This window comes from Microcaecilia unicolor, chromosome 11 (assembly GCF_901765095.1).
Source record: "Microcaecilia unicolor chromosome 11, aMicUni1.1, whole genome shotgun sequence".
Taxonomy (NCBI): Eukaryota; Metazoa; Chordata; class Amphibia; order Gymnophiona; family Siphonopidae; genus Microcaecilia; species Microcaecilia unicolor.
This window is the reverse complement of record NC_044041.1, coordinates 203,202,693-203,223,366: the sequence shown is the minus strand read 5'-3', so window position 1 is coordinate 203,223,366 and position 20,674 is coordinate 203,202,693. Positions and strand designations below refer to the sequence as shown.

The following is a 20,674-nucleotide window of genomic DNA, read 5'->3' as shown; positions in this document are numbered from 1 at the left end:
CAGGCTGGGGATGCATACACGTGGCTTACCTTGGACAGTTTCAGCCCCTGCGAGTGTTTCCCTTCCATCTCTCCACTATAATCCTTGGGGTGTGTGATCAGCCTCCAGTCAAATGTGTACGACGTCCCTAGGAGAAAGAAAAAACATTGCAAACAGCTTCTATTGCAAACGTTCCTTGCTGGGGGGGGGGGGGGGGGAGTGATACAAAGACATTATAATATTTTTGGTCTTATTTTGCATCCCTTTCCTAATAATTCCTAGCATCCTGTTTGCTTTTCTGGCTGCTGCTGCACACACTGGGCAGAAGATAGCGGGGATGGGACAACTTCCCTATGAAGAAAGACTAAGGAGGCTAGGGCTTTTCAGCTTGGAAAGAGATGGCTGGGGGGAGACATGATATAGAGGTATATAAAATAATGAGTGGAGTGGAACAGGTGGATGTGAAGCGTCTGTTCACGCTTTCCAAAAATACTAGGACTAGGGGGCATGCGATGAAACTACAGTGTAGCAAATTTAAAACAAATCGGAGAAAATGTTTCTTCGCCCAACGCATAATTAAACTCTGGAATTTGTTGCCGGAGAACGTGGTGAAGGCGGTTAGCTTGGCAGAGTTTAAAAAGGGGTTAGAAGGTTTCCTAAAGAACAAGTCCATAAACCACTACTAAATGGACTTGGGAAAAATCCACAATTCCAGGAATAACATGTATAGAATGTTTGTACGTTTGGGAAGCTCGCCAGGTGCCCTTGGCCTGGATTGGCCGCTGTCGTGGACAGGATGCTGGGCTCGATGGACCCTTGGTCTTTTCCCAGTGTGGCATTACTTATGTACTTATGTCCTCTACTTGGCTCACTTTTATTACATAGAGCAGTGATTTAACCTATTGTGATGTCATAGTGGCTCATTCCACCAATAAGAGCCAACCTCATTAGTGATGTCACAATGGCTTGATTGTATAGAATGTTTGTACGTTTGGGAAGCTCGCCAGGTGCCCTTGGCCTGGATTGGCCGCTGTCGTGGACAGGATGCTGGGCTCGATGGACCCTTGGTCTTTTCCCAGTGTGGCATTACTTATGTACTTACATATTATCTACAATGACATCTAGATCTTTTTCTCAACTGCTGACTCCTAAAGTGGTCCCTAGCATCAAGTAACTATGATTTGGATTATTCTTTCCAATGTGCATCACTTTGCATTTGTCTACATTAAATTTCATCTGCCATTTGGATACCCAGTCTTCCAGTTTCCTAAGGTCTTCCCGCAATTTTTCACAATCCGCATGTGTTTTGACAACCTTGAATAGTTTTGTGTCATCTGCAAACTTAATCACCTCACTTGTCGTTCCAATTTCCAGATTATTTATAAATATGTTAAATAGCACCGGTCCCAGTACAGATCACTGCAGAACTCCACTATTCACCCTCCCCATATTAAAGCAGCCCTATGGATCCTTATATAATACCTTGTTGCAGGAAATAAGCTCACACTCTCATACTCTGCCTACCTTCCCTTCTCTGTTTTTCACTTTTAAAATGAACTAAAGCCTTCTCAGCCTAGGTTCAGCTTCGGATACAATCTGCCCCGATACAACCACAAACAGACCAGGTATTTTCACGGGCTCCATGCCAAATCCACAGAGTCTCAAAAACTAAGCTGTTGAGACTTTATAAAAGGATCTGCCAACAAAAACTGGCTATTTTAGAAACGGGCGTCTATGGTAAAGTTGGTAAAAAGGAGGCTCATTTTATAAAGGATGCATTTAAGCGTAGATTTATGTTTCAACAGTCAGAATGGATCTCTAGAATAATACTTTAGAGATACCAGTGCCTAAAATTTGTAATTAGTCCTTTTAAGCCATATTTCAAACTTCAATAAGAATTTAACTTATTTATTTACTAGGGGAACTCAGCCCGTTTCCTCAACAATGAAACGGGCCCTAGAAAGGCTCTCTTGTAAGCGATTTTTTGTCTCTCCCCTGCCCTGCCCTCCCCTCCAGGTCCAGCGATTCTCTTCTCCCCTGCCCTGCCCTCCTCTCCCCTCCAGGTCCAGTGATTCTCTTCTTCCCTGCCCTCCCATCCGTGTCCCGCGATTCTCTTCTCTCCTGTCCTCTCCTCCCATCCCATCCATCGATTCTGCTCTGCTCTCCCCTTGATATGCCGTGATTCTCTCGTCCTTTGTACCTTTAGATTGTAAGCTCTTTTGAGCAGGGACTGTCTTTTATTCATGTTCAATTGTGAAGCGCTGCGTATGACTGGTAGAGCTATAGAAATGATTTGTAGTAGTACCTCATCGTTTTCTGGCTGGCCTGGCTGGCTTCCCTTCCGTTGGTAACATCCTGATGTCAGCTCGCCTCCAGCGTTCCCATCCCTCTCACTTCTGCCCTCTGACGTCATTACGTTTTGACGTGAGGGCGGGGCAGTGAGGGGGAATGGAACGCTGGAGGCTGGCTGACGTCATGAGATGTTACGAACCCAGGCAGCCAGACAGCAATGGAACGTTGGAGGTGCAAATTATTATATAGGATTACTTATTTGCTTGGTCTTGTTCTCTGGACGTGAAAATAAATCCAGGTAAGACGAACACATTGTGGGTAGGGAATGCCTCATACTGTATATCTCAATTACCTCCCAAATTTAGGAGTTCAGATTCCCCTTACAGATGAAATTAAGTTACTGGGGATCCAGATAGATTCTGCGTTTTACTTTCAACTAGGCCTGTGGCGTCAGTACATCAAACCTTCAACTCCAACTGATATTAGGCTTTACATTTTTGTTCTGGATCTAAAATACTGATAAATATAACATAGATCCAGAACAAAGACAGGTATATAGAAGTGATACATTTACCAGACATTATAATGCTTTTTTTCACATTTTGAAGCTGGATTCGTCGTCGCTATATTTTTACCAACTCAGACTCCACCCAAAATTGCTTCCGACTCTTTACTCCACAGCCTCGCTTTCAATGTAGGCTCAAGCTCAGAGGATGGAGATAGGGTGACAGCAATGGTGGCGGGGAAAGGGTAGATGCTGGACTATTGGGGGTGGGGTTGGGCACATGGTCGAAGGTTTGCCTAGGTCATCAGAGATCCCTGGGATGACCATGATGGTGAACATACCTCTTAGCACCGGCTAGTTCTACAGGCAGGCCAATCAGAACAGAACAGTGTGTGTACATCTGAAAACCAAACGTGGAGGAATGGCAGAGTGACATAGTGGTTAGAGCACTGGTCTTGCAATCTAGAGGTGGCTGGTTCAAATCCCACTGCTGCTACTTGTGATCCAAAATTCAAATAAATAAATAAAAAGGGTGTCAGAGGCTGTCCTCACAGATATATTTTAAAAGGCGTAGAGTGGAGGTAGGACAGATATATAAAGGAACCTGTAGTGATGGGGTGGGAAGGCCTGTGACAGCACAGTGCGTAATGCTCCTTATCTACCGACAATCTTTCCAAGGCTGGGAAAGTAATAATAACTTTTACAAGAATACAACTAAAACTCGTTTTTATAATAAGTACAATATTTCCAATCACAGCCAAAGAGAATTTTGGGACACAACAATGAAAAATCGGTCTGTGTCTTTTATATCTATATCACTAGAATTTCCTGTGTTATCTTCTTAGCAGCTTCTTACCTTCTGGTGGCTCTGGCAGCACAAACGCATTTAACTGGACCGCATTCTTGGGCAAGGTGACCTGGACGCTGTCACCTGCAGACACCACCAGCTCCTTTACAGCTGGAAGGAAGAGCAAAAAGAGACAGCAACACTCAGGACACAGAAGCAGCAGTGGGTTAATTACTGCAAGATCCCTGCTGATGAAGGCTTAACACGTACGTTTTAGGATGTGCTATTACAGGGCAGCATAAAGGAGGACGAACTCAGGACTGAATATCTGCTCCAGAGCTGGCCGAGGTATTTCACAAGTGAGTATTTTCACGGAGAGAGTAGTGGATGCTTGGAATGCCCTCCCGCGGGAGGTGGTGGAAATGAAAATGGTAACGGAATTCAAACATGCGTGGGATAAGCATAAAGGAATCCTGTGCCGAAGGAATGGATCTACAGGAGCTTAGTCAAGATCGGGAGGCGGGGCTGGTGGTTGGGAGGCGGGGATAGTGCTGGGCAGACTTATACGGTCTGTGCCAGAGCCGGTGGTGGGCAGTGGGACTGGTGGTTGGGAGGCAGGGATAGTGCTGGACAGACTTGTACGGTCTGTGCCAGAGCCAGTGGTTGGGAGGTGAGGATAGTACTGGACAGACTTGTACGGTCTGTGCCAGAGACGGTGGCGGACAGCGGGACTGGTGGTTGGGAGGCGGGGATAGTGCTGGACAGACTTGTACGGTCTGTGCCAGAGCCAGTGGTTGGGAGGCAGGGCTGGTGGTTGGGAGGTGAGGATAGTGCTGGGCAGACTTATACGATCTGTGCCAGAGCCGGTGGTTGGGAGGAGAGGCTGGTGGTTGGGAGGCGGGGATAGTGCTGGGCAGACTTATACAGTCTGTGCCAGAGCCGGTGGTTGGGAGGAGGGGCTGGTGGTTGGAGGTGAGGATAGTGCTGGGCAGACTTATACGGTCTGTACCCTGAAGAGCACAGGTACAAATCAAAGTAGGGTATACACAAAAAGCAGCAAATATGAGTTATCTTGTTGGGCAGACTGGATGGACCGTGCAGGTCTTTTTCTGCCGTCATCTACTATGTTACTATGTTACAAGAATGACAGGGGAAGAGAAATACACAACTGAGTCAAACATCCCCTCCTCTCCTAGCGCAAAGCAACCCACGCTAGTGAAAATCAGATTGGGGCAGAGCACTTCATTTACAATTTTACTTTCATATTATCATTATCTCTCTGTACGTGTGTATGTATATATACACACACACACACACACACTTTTTAAACTGAAAGGAAAAATTAGTTCTTACCTGATCATTTTCTTTCCATTAGTCTCAACAGATCAATCCAGAGACTTATGGGGTTATGTCCATCTACCAGCAAGTGGAGACAGAGGGAACGCCATAGTAAGACCTGCACGGGAACAGGGTTCGCGGGGCTCCCATGGGGATGGAAGCAATTCCTGCAGGGTTCCCATCGGCCCCTTAACTACCAAGTTCTTTGAGTGCCACCTCCTCCTCTTCTTTGCTTTAACAGCGCAGATGTAGAAAGTCTTCCATTAACCCTCTCTGCTCCTGGGCTGATGCACAGTCCTCAGCTCTGACACAGGCACAAGCATCAAAGGTCATCTGACCTACTAGCGCGTGCATGTGGCAACCTCTCAGCACACAGTGCCAGCGAATCAGAGACGAGCCTTACATGTGCGCACCAGTGTTCCAACTTTTAACTTCCATTTTTTTCAAATGGAAAGCGAAACCACCTTAGGCAAGAAAGAATGGTTCTGATTGTGACTCCCACTTCAGTAAAGTGGAGAAAGGGAAATAGGTCTTGATATACCACCTTTCTGATTTTTTTTGCAACTACATTCAAAGTGGTTTACATATATTCAGGTACTTATTTTGTACCAGGGGCAATGGAGGGTTAAGTGACTTGCCCAGAGTCACAAGGAGCTGCAGTGGGAATCGAACCCAGTTCCCCAGGATCAAAGTCCACTGCACTAACCACTAGGCTACTCCTCAGTCCTGGCATGAAAAAAGCTGTAACTCCAACACCTGTCCGGCTGAGGTGATTGCAACTAGAAAAAACTGTCTTCAGAGTGAAATCCTTGAGAGAAAGACCACCCAAACAGGGGTCTCTCGAGGGCCTTGAGAATGAGGTTAAGGTTCCACAACGGACAAATGGCTCATTTGGGAGGATGCAAGCAATTGACCCCTTGAAGGAAGTGGACCGTGTCCAGATGTGCAGCTAGCGATGACTTTTGAATATGACTGTGAAAATAGGTCAGTGCCAGCACCTGAACCTTCAGTGAACATAACGATAAGCCTTTTGCAAGACCGTCCTGCAAGAAGCTGAAATGATACTCCTGGAAGAACACTAAGATTCAAAAGTCCTCCACAACCTCACATATGCTACGGAGGTTGACTTCTAACTGGCTCTAAGCAACATAGCAATCACATCCTCTGGATAACCCTTCTTCCTTAATCTCGCCCTTTCAAGAGCCATGTCATAAGACAAAAGGGGGAGAGATCCTCCATGAGCACTGGCCCTTGAGCCAGAAGATTCCTCTGAGGTGACAAGCGAATGGGGCTAACCAATGTCTCCTGGGCCAATCTGGCGCCACCAGAATCACTGGGCCCAGATGCTGCGGGATCCGCCTGCCTATCGTGGGCCATGGAGGAAAGATGTACAAGAATGTGTCGGATGGCCAAGGCTGAAGAAGAGTATCTATGGCCTCAGAGCTGACCTCCTTCCTTCTGCTTAAGAATTGGGGAGTCTTGGCATTATTCTTTGTGGTCAACAGATCCAGTATGGGAGTCCATTGTGCTGATATCATCTGAGAGGCTTCAGAAGAGTTTCCAGCTGAGGACATCTGCTTCAACATGAGCACCACCGAGAGCGAGGTGAGGTGAGTCTCTGCCCACTGACAGAGAAGGTTCGCTTCCCGTGTTAAGGCACTCTTTGTGCCTCCTTGTCTGTTGATGTAAGCCATCACTGATGCGGTGACAAGATGTGACCTGCTTTTCCCTGCACTAGGGACAAAAATGCCTGCAAGGCATTCTAAACAAACATCAACTCCAGATGGTTAATAGGCCACAACGCCTCTACCTGGGACCAAAGACCCTGGGACGGTGAGCCCCCACCGAGCACCGAATCTGACCTGGGCGGTCCATGGTAGTCTGAACTGAAAGTCGGCTGATATCAGGGATGAATGACTGAGAAGCAACAACTGGAGCAACCGCATGTGAAATGAAGCCCACAGTGGGACATCCAGAGTAGACGCCTTGGTGAACAGTACCTGTATGTAATCCCATGCCTGAAGAGCCAGCAGCTGGAGAAGGCTGGACAGCTGTGCCTGAAGCTTCTGCTGATGCGCTTCCGGGAGAAAGAAGATCTCCCCCCCCCCCCCCCGTATCAAAAACAACCCCCAAATAGTTGAGGAACTGAGATAGGTCAGGTCAGATGGCTTTTGGTGAAGTCAATCACCCAGCCCAGCAACTACAGAAGGCATACCAATCTGGGTGTGGCCCACGCTCTCCTGCTGTGAAGAGTCAACCATCCAGGTAAAGATGGAACCGGACGCCACGACCACCACCATCACCTTGGAAAAGGTCCTGGGAGCTGTAGGCAGCCTGAACGGCATCACCCAGAACTGAAAGCGACCCCCCTTTGAGTACGGAAAAGCGAAGGAAGCGCTGATGAGAAGGCCAAATTGAGATCCAGGAAGGTAAGAAACTCTCCCGGATGAACGGACACAATGACAGAGTTCAAGGTTCCCATTCTGAAGTGACAAACCTTGAAGGTCTTATTGACATGTTTGAGGTCTAGGATGGGGTGGAAGAAGCCGCCCTTTTGGGAACCACAAAATAGATGGAATAACGCCCCTGCTGTGTTTCTGAGGCTGGCATGACCTGAACGACATCGGAACGCAACAGGTCGCTCAGCATGGACTTGACCACTCACACCTTGACAGGCATTTTGCATGAGGATTCCATATAAAAATCTGTGAATGGACAAGCAAGCTCCAACTTGTAACCCTCTCTGACCACTTCCAAGATCCACTGGTCTGAAGTAATTTTGGTCCATTCCTCAAGAAAAAGAGACACAGCTGTCCTCTTATGGCAAATTTAGAGGAATTGACTTGCCACCCATCACTTGGAGGTATGGGCAGCAGGGGGTAGTCCAGGAGGCGGATGTCTGGAAACGTCTGTCCCACTGAAAGGACTGTTGTGTTGCTGGAAATGGGGTCTCTGAAAGGATCCCAATTTCCTCAGTCTATACCACCAAGCCTCCTGAAACCTTCCTAATACAGCCTGAAAAGCACCTTAGCCTTCCTTTGGAATCCCCCAGGTCTTTAACAATCTTCTCCAAATCCTTTCCAAAAAGGAATTTCATACGAAAGGGTAGGTGTGTCAGCTTGGATTTAGAATCCACAGCCCAACGTCTGAGCCATAGCTACTGCCTTGCCATCACAGCTAAGGACATTTCCTTGGTCGAGGCTCTCAGAAGATCATACAAGACATCTGAGTAGGTTAATCTCAATTCCACAGAAGACAGGCACTGGATCAGGTCCTCGGCAGTAGTCGTCTTCTGGACCCAGCTCAAGCATACTTGGGCTGCATAAGAACCACAGACCGTGACCTGCAAACATAACGCAGCTACTGCGAAGGAAAAGAGATGACTCCAATTTCCTATCCTGAACATCCTTGCCAGCTGTTCTGCCCTCTACCAGACAGTCCATGTTTGGAAGCTGCCCTCCACCAGAGTCCACGTTTGGAAGCTGCCCTCCACCAGCGTCCACATTTGGAAGCTGCAAGGACTCCAACTAACCAGAAGGGAAGAAGTACAGCTGGGACATGGTCTTGGCCACCCTCAAACCTGCATCAGGGATATCCCACTGCTTGGAAATCATACACACAGTTATACGGGTCCTATGAAAGGTCTTAGGTGGCTTCTTGGTACCCTCCATCTTAGGGTGAGAGGCAGCCTCTGAACTGAGGGGCTCTGGAGAAGAAATATTTAATACCTCCAAAGCATTGGTGATCAAAGCGGGCAGCTAGCTACCGTAGGATCATCCCCCTGCTCAGGGGAAGCTCCCCTCCCTCCAGTGGGCTGACAGAGAATAGTAGAAAGCCTCAGAGAGGGGAACATCAGACACATACTCTGATGCTAAAGGAACTTCATCCACAGCTCTCTGAACCTCCAAGCGAGCCCTCAAGCACTGTTGCTCAACTAAGCCCACCAGGAGAGCAGACAGGGAGGATTCAGAAGCCAGAGGGGTGCTGCAACAACAAAAAGGCCTTATGCATTAATAACAGAAACTCCGGGGAAAATGGAGTATCCACCAAATCTGTCCCTCCCACCCCCCCCCAACCCAGGTAAGTTTACCCCTGCAGCTATAAATTAAGAAACCGGCACTAAGAAAACAAGAGAAACAAGAGAAAACAAGGAGTGTTCAAGTCGTTGGCAGAGGCACAACAAAGTTCAAAATGGTGCTGACACAAAGGCAATAACAGCACTGCTTCCTCCCTTTTCTTCAAAACAAAAAGAGGAAGGAGATTTGCATATTTTCTCTTTGTACCTCAGGGGCAGAAATGCCAAAAACACTAGGTCGAGCAAGGAGGCGGAGGGGCTTCGTGCCGTCAGGTGTACCCCGGCGATCAGACACAACACTCTGCAACCCCTAGGCTCAACTGCACCTGAGGGACAGGCCAGGTGTTAGTACCAACAGAGCTGCAGGATATGTCTATCCATCTGCTGAGATAGAGAGAACGCCATCATTCATCAGAGATTGCTTCTGAAATCATCTGACTGGGGAAGGACAGACAAATGCACAGCCATGTTCCCGACCACTGAACTGTGTCCATTTTTCAAACATTCAGTTTTGGTTTGGATGAAAGACACCAAGCGTACCACACTACAAGACTCTTCTCCTCTTCCCCCACTTTCTGTCTCTGTTGACAACGCCCTCATCCTCCCCGTCTCTTCAGCCCGCAATCTTGGAGTTATTTTTGACTCCTCCCTCTCCTTCTCTGTCCATATCCAGCAGACAGCTAAGACCTGTCGCTTCTTCCTCTATAATATTAGCAAAATTCGCCCATTCCTCTCTGAACAGACCACCCGAACCCTCGTCCACTCGCTCGTCACCTCTCGTCTTGACTATTGCAACCTTCTCCTCGCTGGCCTCCCGCTTAGCCACCTATCCCCCCTTCAATCTGTCCAAAATTCCGCCGCACGTCTTATCTACTGCGTGAACCGATACTCTCATATCACCCCTCTCCTCAAGTCGCTTCACTGGCTCCCGATCCGCTACCATATACAGTTCAAGTTTCTCCTATTGACCTTCAAGTGCACTCAATCTGCAGCCCCCCATTACCTCTCTACCCTCCTCTCCCCATATGTTCCCACCCGTAACCTCCGCTCTCAGGACAAATCACTCCTTTCTGTACTCTTCTCCACCACCGCTAACTCCAGACTCCGCCCCTTCTGCCTCGCATCACCTTATGCCTGGAACAGACTTCCTGAGCCCATACGCCATGCGCCCTCGCTGCCCATTTTCAAGTCCTTACTCAAGGCCCATCTCTTCTCCCTTGCTTTTGGTGCCTAACCACCTTCCCCATTCCTGATACCTACACTGACTACATAGTTTTTACCTTTAGAGTGTAAGCTCTCTTGAGCAGGGACTGTCCTTCCCCATGTTTAAACTTGTACAGCGCTGCATAACCCTGGCAGCGCTATAGAAATGCTAAGTAGTAGTAGTAGGTGTGGCCTTACCTGGTGTCGGCACGGTAGTGCTGGCTGTGGTGACTCCCACAGTTGTAGAATTGGAAATGATGGGCACACTGGTTGGTATGGAGACTACGGTTGCTACGCTCTGTGTGCTTCCCAGAGAAGAAGTGACCATGGTTGGTGGCAGGGCCGCAGTATCATTGGTCTGGTCAGGGTTTGGAGGGTTCTCTGTGGCCGTCAGGCTGAGAGCAACAGAACTAGTAAACGTAACCAAGGTCAGGGGTTTCCCTGTAGATGTCCCGTTAGAGACCTAGAAGGTAAATAAAAGTGAAAAATCAGTGTAATTTTTTTTTTCCCCAAATCAATAGCAATAAGAGCCTATGCCAAGTCCTGATTTTATTCTGCTATCTCAGTACACTACATCACAGTTGCAGGTCACACCGACATGACGTGAGCTGCAGGCTGGCACCAGGAAAACTCAGCAAGACAGGCAAAGAGGCTTTTGTAAAGCAAACAAAGGTCAGAGGGCATTTCAATGCACACAAATATTAAAACCTTGCACAAAGTTTCACTGGAAACTTGAAATGTATATGGACCGTGATTATGCCAACACGCCACATCCCCAGTAGCACTTTACAGCAAGTATCCCTCAGACAAGATGTGTCTTCTTTTTCCCTCTTTACAGTACTTACTTCCCACCCTCTCTCCTCGAAAAAAGAAAGCTGTAGAAAGGTGATTTTACTGGGTAGACTGCAGGGGCCACAACAGGACATTTTAACTTTGAACTGGGCTTTATTTGTCCCTTGTGTGGTAAAACTGTTACAGCCAGAAAGGGGGGTGGAAAAGAACCAAGTCCAAGAGATCAGTCCGAACACCAGGATAAGATGCTCCAAGTACAACTTTATTTGGGGCCAAATATCTTATCCTGGTGTTTGGACTGATCTCTTGGACTTGGTTCTTTTCCACCCCCCTTTCTGTTTGTGTTTCATTTTTGTGAAAAGTGTGAACCCCATTTGTCGTTTGCGAAAACAGTTACAGCACCATCTGGTTTACATAAATATCTGATCAAAGACCAAACAAGACGTTTAACGGAAAAGGTCCCTCCATTATACCCAGCAGTGTTTCAAAATCTTTTTTTTTCAGTGGAAATGCAAAAATAGCTCTTAGAAAAAAAGAAACACATTTCAGTCATCCAGAGCTGGGAAATTCCACATGTGGCTGGTGAAGGAGCTTCAGGAAACTTGCTGTTTGTTCCTGTCCCACAAACTACTGCAGGATTAAATTAACAGTTGTAATGAATAACGTAACTGACTTTTACAGCCTCTCTCACTGCCAATGCACCTGAAATTCTGAGCTGCAGCTCCCACAGCTGCTTTTAAGGGGCAAGTTTAAAAGTCCTTTGTGTGTGTAAAACAGTGTTTTATCTGCGGAAATAGGCATTTCGAATATTGCACTATGATATGCGCGCACACAGTGTGTACACGTAACTTTCCCCAGACTGAGCAGAGGCATTGCAGGGGTCAGGGCTCAAGGAGGGCTCGCATTTATGTGCAAACTTTTAAAAGATACAGGCACATAATTAACTCAGTAAATCTGTCTGTGCCAAACAGCATATAAATTCCCTGGGGAAACAGGCAAGCATGCATGTACTGTTATTTTAAATATTTGCTGCACAGGGAACAGTATACACACATTTACAAACAACCCCTTAGTATCTCAAATGTAGCTCTATCAACACATTTCTCCTGGCATACTGTCACCCCGGCTGTCCCACCCCAAAAACAGCTCTTTAGCCTCTCATATGAGCAATGGCTGAAGAGGTTAAGGCTCTTCAGCTTGGAAAAGAGGCGACTGCGGGGGGATATGATAGAAGTCTAAAAATACTGAGTGGCGTAGAACGAGTAGAAGTGAATTATTTACTCTTTCAAAAAGTACAAAGACTAGGGGGACACTCAATGAAATCACATGGAAATACTTTCAAAACAAATACGAGGAAATTTTTTTTCACTGAACGAATAGTTAAGCTTTGGCACTCGTTGCTGGAGGATGTGGTAACAGAGGTTAATGTAGCTGGGTTTAAAAAAGGTTTGGAGAAGTTCCTGGAGGAAATGTCCATAGTCTGCTATTGAGACAGACATGGGGAAGCCGCCACTGCTTGTCCTCGGATTGGTAGCATAGAATGCTGCTACTCTTTAGGGTTCTACATGGAATGTTGCTACTCTTTGAGATTCTATATGGAATGTTGTTACTCTTTAGGGTTCTACATGGAATGTTGCTACTCTTTGAGATTCTATATAGAATGTTACTCTTTAGGGTTCTACATGGAATGTTGCTACTCTTTGAGATTCTACATGGAATGTTGCTACTCTTTAGGGCTCTACATGGAATGTTGCTACTCTTTAGGGCTCTACATGGAATCTTGTTACTCTTTGGGATTCTGGAATGTTGCTACTATTTGGGTTTCTCCAGGTACTTGTGACCTGGCTTGGCCACTGTTTGGAAAACAGGATACTGGGCTAGATGGACTATTGGTCTGACCCAGTATGGCTATTCTTATGTTCTGATGTTCTTATCCAGTACATTTTGGTCCTGAACTTCTTTTGCAGTGCCTTGGTTGGTGCATCTGACTTATATCTTAATCCTGTACTCACTTGCGACCCCCTTACTAAACCTTTTTAACTTCTAAGTTGTGCCAAACTGGTTGTTTACTGTTCTCACTACTTCGCATGCTGTTTCTGTACCTTGCAGTTCCAGTTTCATGACTGGCTGTCTATTAATTTATTGAAGCAGATAAATCTTGTGGCATTTGAATGTTGTCGTGCGTTCCAAAATCAGAGATCTGACATTGCTTAGCAGTTTTTGAAAAGAAGTCTGTTGGCAGAATTCCATATCCTGCTTTTTTTGCAGGTTGACAGCTGTGGTTTCAGTCAGCAGGAACCTGGAACAACCAGGATTTGCACATTGTGAGACACAGAAGCATAAATCCTGAGAACGCCTGACATGCCATAGTGACAGAACTGAGGGAGATCTTTAAAGAGATTCATGAACTGCAAGATGGTGGCAATTGCCAGGATTTTAGGAAAGCAAGGTTGAAAAGAATTCATGACATCATTTAATGCATCTTCTGACTCTCCACAAACCCAGTAGATGGTGGCTGATAAATATCAAAATGGCCCAACCGGTCTGCTTTACACCACTTTACAAAGTTTGCAGGTGTTTATTTGGGGTTACCGTGCGTTGCGTGTTGACATATTCTGTGGTGCTTAGATGGCGACCTCCAGCTGCGAGGAACATAAGGACAGAGCCGGGAAGACTTCTATGATCTGTGTCCCATACGTGACAACACAGATTAGGAGAAGGCTACAGCGAGCTTTGATGGCAGCTCCAGCAGCGGGGATGTAACTTGTTCGGTTCGTGCCCCGAAAATGGCAAAGAAAGATCAGAATGAAGCATAATTTGGATTTCATTGTTAGTTTAATCATGAAATTGATAATGAAGTGTGACTGATGGGCAGACTGGATGGACCATTCAGGTCTTTATCTGCTGTCATCTACTATGTTACTAAGAGGCTCATTTTCAAAGCTGTTCTGCTAACACGCAGAAAACAAAGATGGGGGATGGGGAGTGCAGCATACGTGAAGTAGAACAAAGCACACACAACTACCTATGTCACTCTGTAAGTCTATGTGCTTTGAAAATGAGCACCTATAAACTTCCTTGGAAGTGCAGTCTGTCAGTTTTCTGCTGTTTGGGATGAAAATCTGCTCTGTGCCAGTTACCCCAGTGCTTTGTTTCCATTTCTCCCTCGTTCCAGTAAGGGATCCTCTGTGAATCGGATGCTGCATATCGCTTCTATAATATTAGTTCGAACACCATGTGCAAAGAAGGTAAACAGTTTTCCAAGTTGACACTCCTGGTGTAGTATTTACATAAGTCAAGAGTGTCTACATAGATTTTTTTTTCATCTCAAGTCATTTTTTGCACAGTATCGGTCACAAAGAAGACTCGGATTTGATGTGGGGAACCTCAATGAGCAGAACCTGGTATTCAAGGAAGACGTTAAACCTCACCAGTTGTTCTCATCACTCACTCTGATCCCACAAATTCAAACAACCTGCAAAAGTTGTCTGTATTACCTACGGCACCTACGAAATCTCTTTGCATATATTGAAAAGATGACTCCGGCCACCGTGGTCCATGCCATAACATCACAAATAGACTACTGTAATGTCCTGAATACTGGCCAAACCAAAAGGAGTTTCTATCAGCTCCAACTAATTCAGAATGCTGCAAGTGGCATCACCACATCACACCCTTCCTGCAAAAGCTACACTGGCTACCAGTACCTTACAGGGCTAAATTTAAAACTCTATGTTCGATTTTCAGTGTCCTCAGACAAAATACATAGTAACATAGTAGATGACGGTAGAAAAAGACCTGCATGGTCCATCCAGTCTGCCCAAGATAAACTCATACGTGTATATCTTACCTTGAATTTGTACCTGTCTTTTTCAGGGCACAGACCATATAAGTCTGCCCAGCAGTATTTCCCGCCTCCCAACCACCAGTCCCGCCTCCCATCACCGGCTCTGGTACAGACCGTATAAGTCTGCCCTCCCCTATCCTAGCCTCCCAACCACCAACCCCTCTTCCCCCCACCTGCTCCGCCACCCAATTTCAGCTAAGCTTCTGAGGATCCATTTCTTACGCACAGGATTCCTTTATGCATATCCCACGCATGTTTGAATTCCGTTACCGTTTTCATCTCCACCACCTCCCGCGGGAGGGCATTCCAAGCGTCCACCACCCTCTCTGTGAAAAAATACTTTCTGACATCTTTCCTGAGTCTGCCCCCCTTCAATCTCATTTCATGTCCTCTCGTTCTACCGCCTTCCCATCTCTGGAAAAGATTCGTGGGCCAGAGCACTTAAAGAATAAGTTAGCCCTTTACATAGCTTTAAGACCTTTTGGATCATCATTATCTGTACCTTCATCAAAAGTGTATGATGTGATACTTTTCCAAAATTCACAAAGTCCATCAGCAGCAGCTTTTGAACAGAGTGAGCTTTGCACAGAGTATTCAAAACAAAGTCAAGCAAATCCCGTGGACTTAGTGAGTTTTGTTACAGGAATAAGCTACAGTAAACGAATCTTGCCTTGAGGAATGAAATTAATCGCATCACTCAAAACTGACATGAAATGGAGTGAGTGACTTTTGGTGAAGTGATCTTGAATTTTTAAGCAAATGGAGCTCGAAGAAAAAAGAATAAAATAAAATAAAACAGGAACATAAGTATAGCTATGCTGGGTCAGACCAATGGTCCATCTAGCCCAGTGTCTTGCTACCAGCAGTGGCCAATCCAGGTCACAAGTTACCTGGCAGAAACCCAAAGAGAAGCAACATTCCATACTTCCAACCCAGGGATAGCAATGGCTTCCCCCATGTCCATATCAATAGTGGACTATGGACTTTTCCTCCAGGAACTTGTCCAAACCATTTTTTAAGCCCAGATACGTTAACTGCCGTTACCACATCCTCCGGCAAAGAGTTCCAGAGCTTAATTATTTGTTGAGTGAAAAAATATTTCTTCCTATTTGTTTAAAAAGTATTTATCGAGTGCCCACTAGTCTTTATACTTTTTGAAAGAGTGAAAAATCGATTCACTTCTACCCATTCTACACCACTCAGGATTTTGTAGACCTCAAATTATATCCCCCCTAAGCCACCTTTTTTCCAAGCTGACGAGCCCTAACCTCTTTAGCTTTTCCTCATATGAGAAGAGTTCTATCACCTTTATCATTTTGGTCACTTTTCTTTGGATGATATAGCGGAATTAGAAAAGGTTCAGTCTCTTTCCTCCAATCCTCTATCAAGTACTACCTCATTTCATTTCCCCTTACCCCACCTTTCTCTATGCCCCCCCCCCCCCAATATCAACCAGCACCATTACTACTACTACTTGACATTTCTAAAGCGCTACTAGGGTTACGCAGCGCTGTACAATTTAACATAGAAGGACAGTCCCTGCTCAAAGGAGCTTACAATCTAAAGGACAAATGTACAGTCAGTCAAACTGGGGCAGTCTAGATTTCCTGAAAGGTATAAAGGTTAGGTGCCGAAAGCAACATTGAAGAGGTGGGCTTTGAGCAAGGATTTGAAGATGGGTAGGGAGGGGGCTTGGCGTAAGGGCTCAGGAAGTTTATTCCAAGCATAGGGTGAGGCGAGGCAGAATGAGCGGAGCCTGGAGTTGGCGGTGGTGGAGAAGGGTACTGAGAGGAGGGATTTGTCCTGTGAGCGGAGGTTACGGGCGGGAACGTAAGGGGAAATGAGGGTAGAGAGGTAATGAGGGGCTGCAGACTGAGTGCATTTGTAGGTAAGAAGGAGAAGCTTGAACTGTATGCGGTTCAATCCTCTATCAAGTACTACCTCATTTCATTTCCCCTTACCCCACCTTTCTCTATGCCCCCCCCCCCCCCAATATCAACCAGCACCATTACTCCCCTCCCAACATTCAGTCCTTCACCCGCACCTCTGCCAGACTACTAATCAACAATACCTTCCCCTCCATGCATCCCACCCGTTCCCTCACTTGCGCACTGTGCTTGGCAGCAGCCGACTCTCAAGCTTTCTAGTTCCAAACAATGACAAACCACGGGACCGTAGCTCTCTGTTCACCACTAGCGGCTCTGTAGGTTGCACCCCCCCCATGATGTAACTTCCTGTTTTGGAGGGCGGGATCAACAGAGCTGTTGCGACTGGTGCTTAGAGAGCTATGGTCCCACGATTTCACAGTTTGCAGCTACAAAATTGGACCGTCAGCGGCTGGCAGGCAGAGCGAGCAAGTGGGTGGAACATAGAGGGGAAGGTTGTGATTTATTGCTGCCTTTCCAGGAGAGCAAGGCAGCCACAGGGAGGGGAAGGTAGTGGTTTGGGCCGGGGAGTCTTAGCTTCCCCAAGCCACTTATACGGGGCGCCTATGCTCTCCTTCCTCCAAGGCAGCACAGGGGCTGCCAGACTGGAGGTGGGACTTCTCTACAACGTGAAAGTCCAGTTAAACCTGTTCCACTTATAAATCTCCTTTTGACAGTGATAATGGGATTGTTTTGTTTGGGGAGAGCAGAATGAGGTAGACGTTGCAGTTTACAACAATTAACACATGAAAGTCAGGAAAAGAATTTCTTATCATCAATGCATGGGGAGAGGCTTGTTTTAAACAACCGAATTTCTCTGCTACAGTAATTGTGAATAATGGGAGTTTTCTAGCTATGGGAACAGAGGCCAAAGTCCATGAATTTCCAGAAAATGGAAGGGTTCCCTGTTCCCTTCTCCACTACTGCCAACTCCAGACTTCGCGCCTTCTGTCTCGCTGCACCCTACGCCTGGAATAAACTTCCTGAGCCCCTACGTCTTGCCCCATCCTTGGCCACCTTTAAATCTAGACTGAAAGCCCACCTCTTTAACATTGCTTTTGACTCGTAACCACTTGTAACCACTCGCCTCCACCTACCCTCCTCTCTTCCTTCCCGTTCACATTAATTGATTTGATTTGCTTACTTTATTTATTTTTTGTCTATTAGATTGTAAGCTCTTTGAGCAGGGACTGTCTTTCTTCTATGTTTGTGCAGCGCTGCGTATGCCTTGTAGCGCTATAGAAATGCTAAATAGTAAATAGTAGTAGTAGTTTGATTTGGGCCCGAACAGTGTCCCGAATGCATTATTCCGTATTTGGTCAAACAGTGGTTTATATTCAAATATGGATAGTCCAGGGCTAAATCCTACTGAAATAAAACAATAAAACACTTGATCTTTGATTTCACGTTGTTTCTTTTATTATTTGACTAGTGGAACCATGTCCTTTTCCACACCAATGAAACGGGCCCTAGGTAGGCTGTCCTGTAAGCTTTTTTTTTTCCTCTCTCCCCTGCCCTCCCATCCATGACCCGTGATTCTACTACTATTTAACATTTCTAAAGCGCTACTAGGGTTGCGCAGCGCTGTACAATTTAACATAGAAGGACAGTCCCTGCTCAAAGAGCTGACAATCTAATGGACAAATGTACAGTCAGTCAAGTAGGGGCAGTCAAATTGGGGCAGTCTAGATTTCCTGAAAGGTATAAAGGTTAGGTGCCGAACGCAACATTGAAGAGGTGGGCTTTGAGGAAGGATTTGAAGATGGGTAGGGAGGGGGCTTGGCGTAGGGGCTCAGGAAGTTTATTCCAAGCATAGGGTGAGGCGAGGTAGAATGGGCGGAGTCTGGAGTTGGCGGTGGTGGAGAAGGGTACTGAGAGGAGGGATTTGTCCTGTGAGCGGAGGTTTCGGGTGGGAACGTAAGGGGAGATGAGGGTAGAGAGGTAATGAGGGGCTGCAGATTGAGTGCATTTGTAGGTAAGAAGGAGAAGCTTGAACTGTATGCGGTATCTGATCGGAAGCCAGTGAAGTGACCTGAGGATTCTCTCCTCTACTGTCCTCCCATCCCATCCATGTCCATCAATTTTCCTCTGCCCTGCCCTCCCCTCCCCTTCCCCTCAATGTTCTGCGATTCTCTCCTCCCCTCGATTTGTACCTGAACGTTGTGACTGGCTGGCGCTGGCTTCCGTTCCGTTCGTAACATCCGTCCTGACGTCAGCTCGCCTCCAGTGTTCCCTTCCCTCTCATTGTTCCGCCCTCTGACGTCATTACGCTTTGACGCGAGGGCGGGGCAATGAGTGGGAATGGATTTTACGAACGCAGGCATCCAAACGTAGAATGTTGGAGGTGCAAATTTATTTATTTATTGCATTTGTATCCCACATTTTCCCACCTATTTGCAGGCTCAATGTGGCTTACATTATTCCGTAATGGCAAACGCCATTCCCGGAATGAGAAATACAAATTGGTATTGCATTAAAGTTCATAAGTGATAGAGTAGATTAAGCAGTCAAGTGTAGAGAATTCATTTTCGGGATGAGAAATAAAGAGGTAGTGCGTTAAAGTTCATTCAGTCAGGTATAGAGAGTTCAGTTTTGTTGTCTGCTATCTAGGATGGATCATTGTAGTATGCCTTATTGAACAGGTTGGTTCTTAGTGATTTTCGGAAGTTAGTTAGGTCGTGCGTTGTTCTTATGGCGTTTGGTAGTGCATTCCATAGTTGCGTGCATATGTAGGAGAAGCTGGATGCATATGTTGCTTTATATTTTAGTTCTTTACAGCTCGGGTAATGAAGGTTCAGGAATGTGCGTGCTGACCTTTTTGTGTTCCTGGTTGGTAAATCTATGAGGTCCGACGTGTAGGCCGGGGCCTCGCCCTGGATGATTTTGTGAACAAACGTGCAAATTTTGAACGTAATACGTTCTTTAAGTGGGAGCCAGTGTAGTTTTATTTATATATATATATATATATATATATATATATATATACACACTAGTAAAAAAGCCCCGTTTCTGATGCAAATGAAACGGGGGCTAGCAAGGTTTTCTTCTGTGTGCATGTGGGAGTGTGTGTGTCCCTGCCCTCTCTCCCTTCCCCTGTGCTGTCTGTCCCCTGTGCTCTCTGTCCCCTCCCCCCTCGGAGTCGAGTCCTTCAGTGTTAAGTTTCCTGCTGTGTTGTGTTTGTGTTACAGAGATAGTGAGGGCTTCTGCCCTCTCTCCCCTCCCCCCTCTGAGTCCTTCACTGTTACAGAGAGAGCGATTTGATTTCCTGCTTTGCTGTGTTTTCCTTCACTGTTTGTGTTACAGAGAGAGCGAGGGTGGGGCAGACACTCATGGGGAAACCGGATATCTCTCCCCATTCACACTTCCGGCTGGAGGCTTCATTTAGAACGTTGGTGGTGCCTTTTATATATATATATATATAATTATTTTTATTATTATATAGGATATGTTAAAGCTGAATGCCCATTATTCGTATTCTGCCGAATAGTAAAATCTGCTCTAGTTTGGATAAAGCATCTTCACATACAAGGTGCTTCCCTGTACTGAACAGAAAGCAGAAACAGGACAGTCCCTCTCTCGGACGAGCACCAAGGATGTTTATAGAACTGCTCATTTCCACTGACAACATGTCCAATATGTTAAAACATTTTGTTTTGTGTATGTGTGTGTGTGCTGTTTTTCACCACTAGCTCATGGATGCCCCAGAGAGACGTGGCTTATCTTTCAAATCTGCTTTCACACACATGGAGTGGAGGAGTGGCCTAGTGGTTAGGGTGGTGGACTTTGGTCCTGGGGAACTGAGGAACTGAGTTGGATTCCCACTTCAGGCACAGGCAGCTCCTTGTGACTCTGGGCAAGTCACTTAACCCTCCATTGCCCTATGTAAGCCGCATTGAGCCTGCCATGAGTGGGAAAGTGCGGGGTACAAATC

At 46.3% G+C, this 20,674-nt stretch overlaps 1 protein-coding gene across 4 annotated transcripts in view; it reads right to left on the bottom strand.

Moving 5' to 3' along the window:
- Window positions 1–20,674, bottom strand: part of KIAA0319L (KIAA0319 like) — a 67,939-nt gene that overhangs the window by 27,350 nt on the left and 19,915 nt on the right. For all 4 annotated transcript variants that reach the window (XM_030218430.1, XM_030218429.1, XM_030218432.1 and 1 more), the window contains exons 4-6: window positions 10,378–10,642; window positions 3,633–3,734; window positions 30–127 (exon numbers count right to left, since the gene is read on the bottom strand). In XM_030218430.1, coding sequence (XP_030074290.1) covers window positions 30–127; window positions 3,633–3,734; window positions 10,378–10,642 — 465 coding nt within the window. The remainder of the gene's footprint in view (window positions 1–29; window positions 128–3,632; window positions 3,735–10,377; window positions 10,643–20,674) is intronic.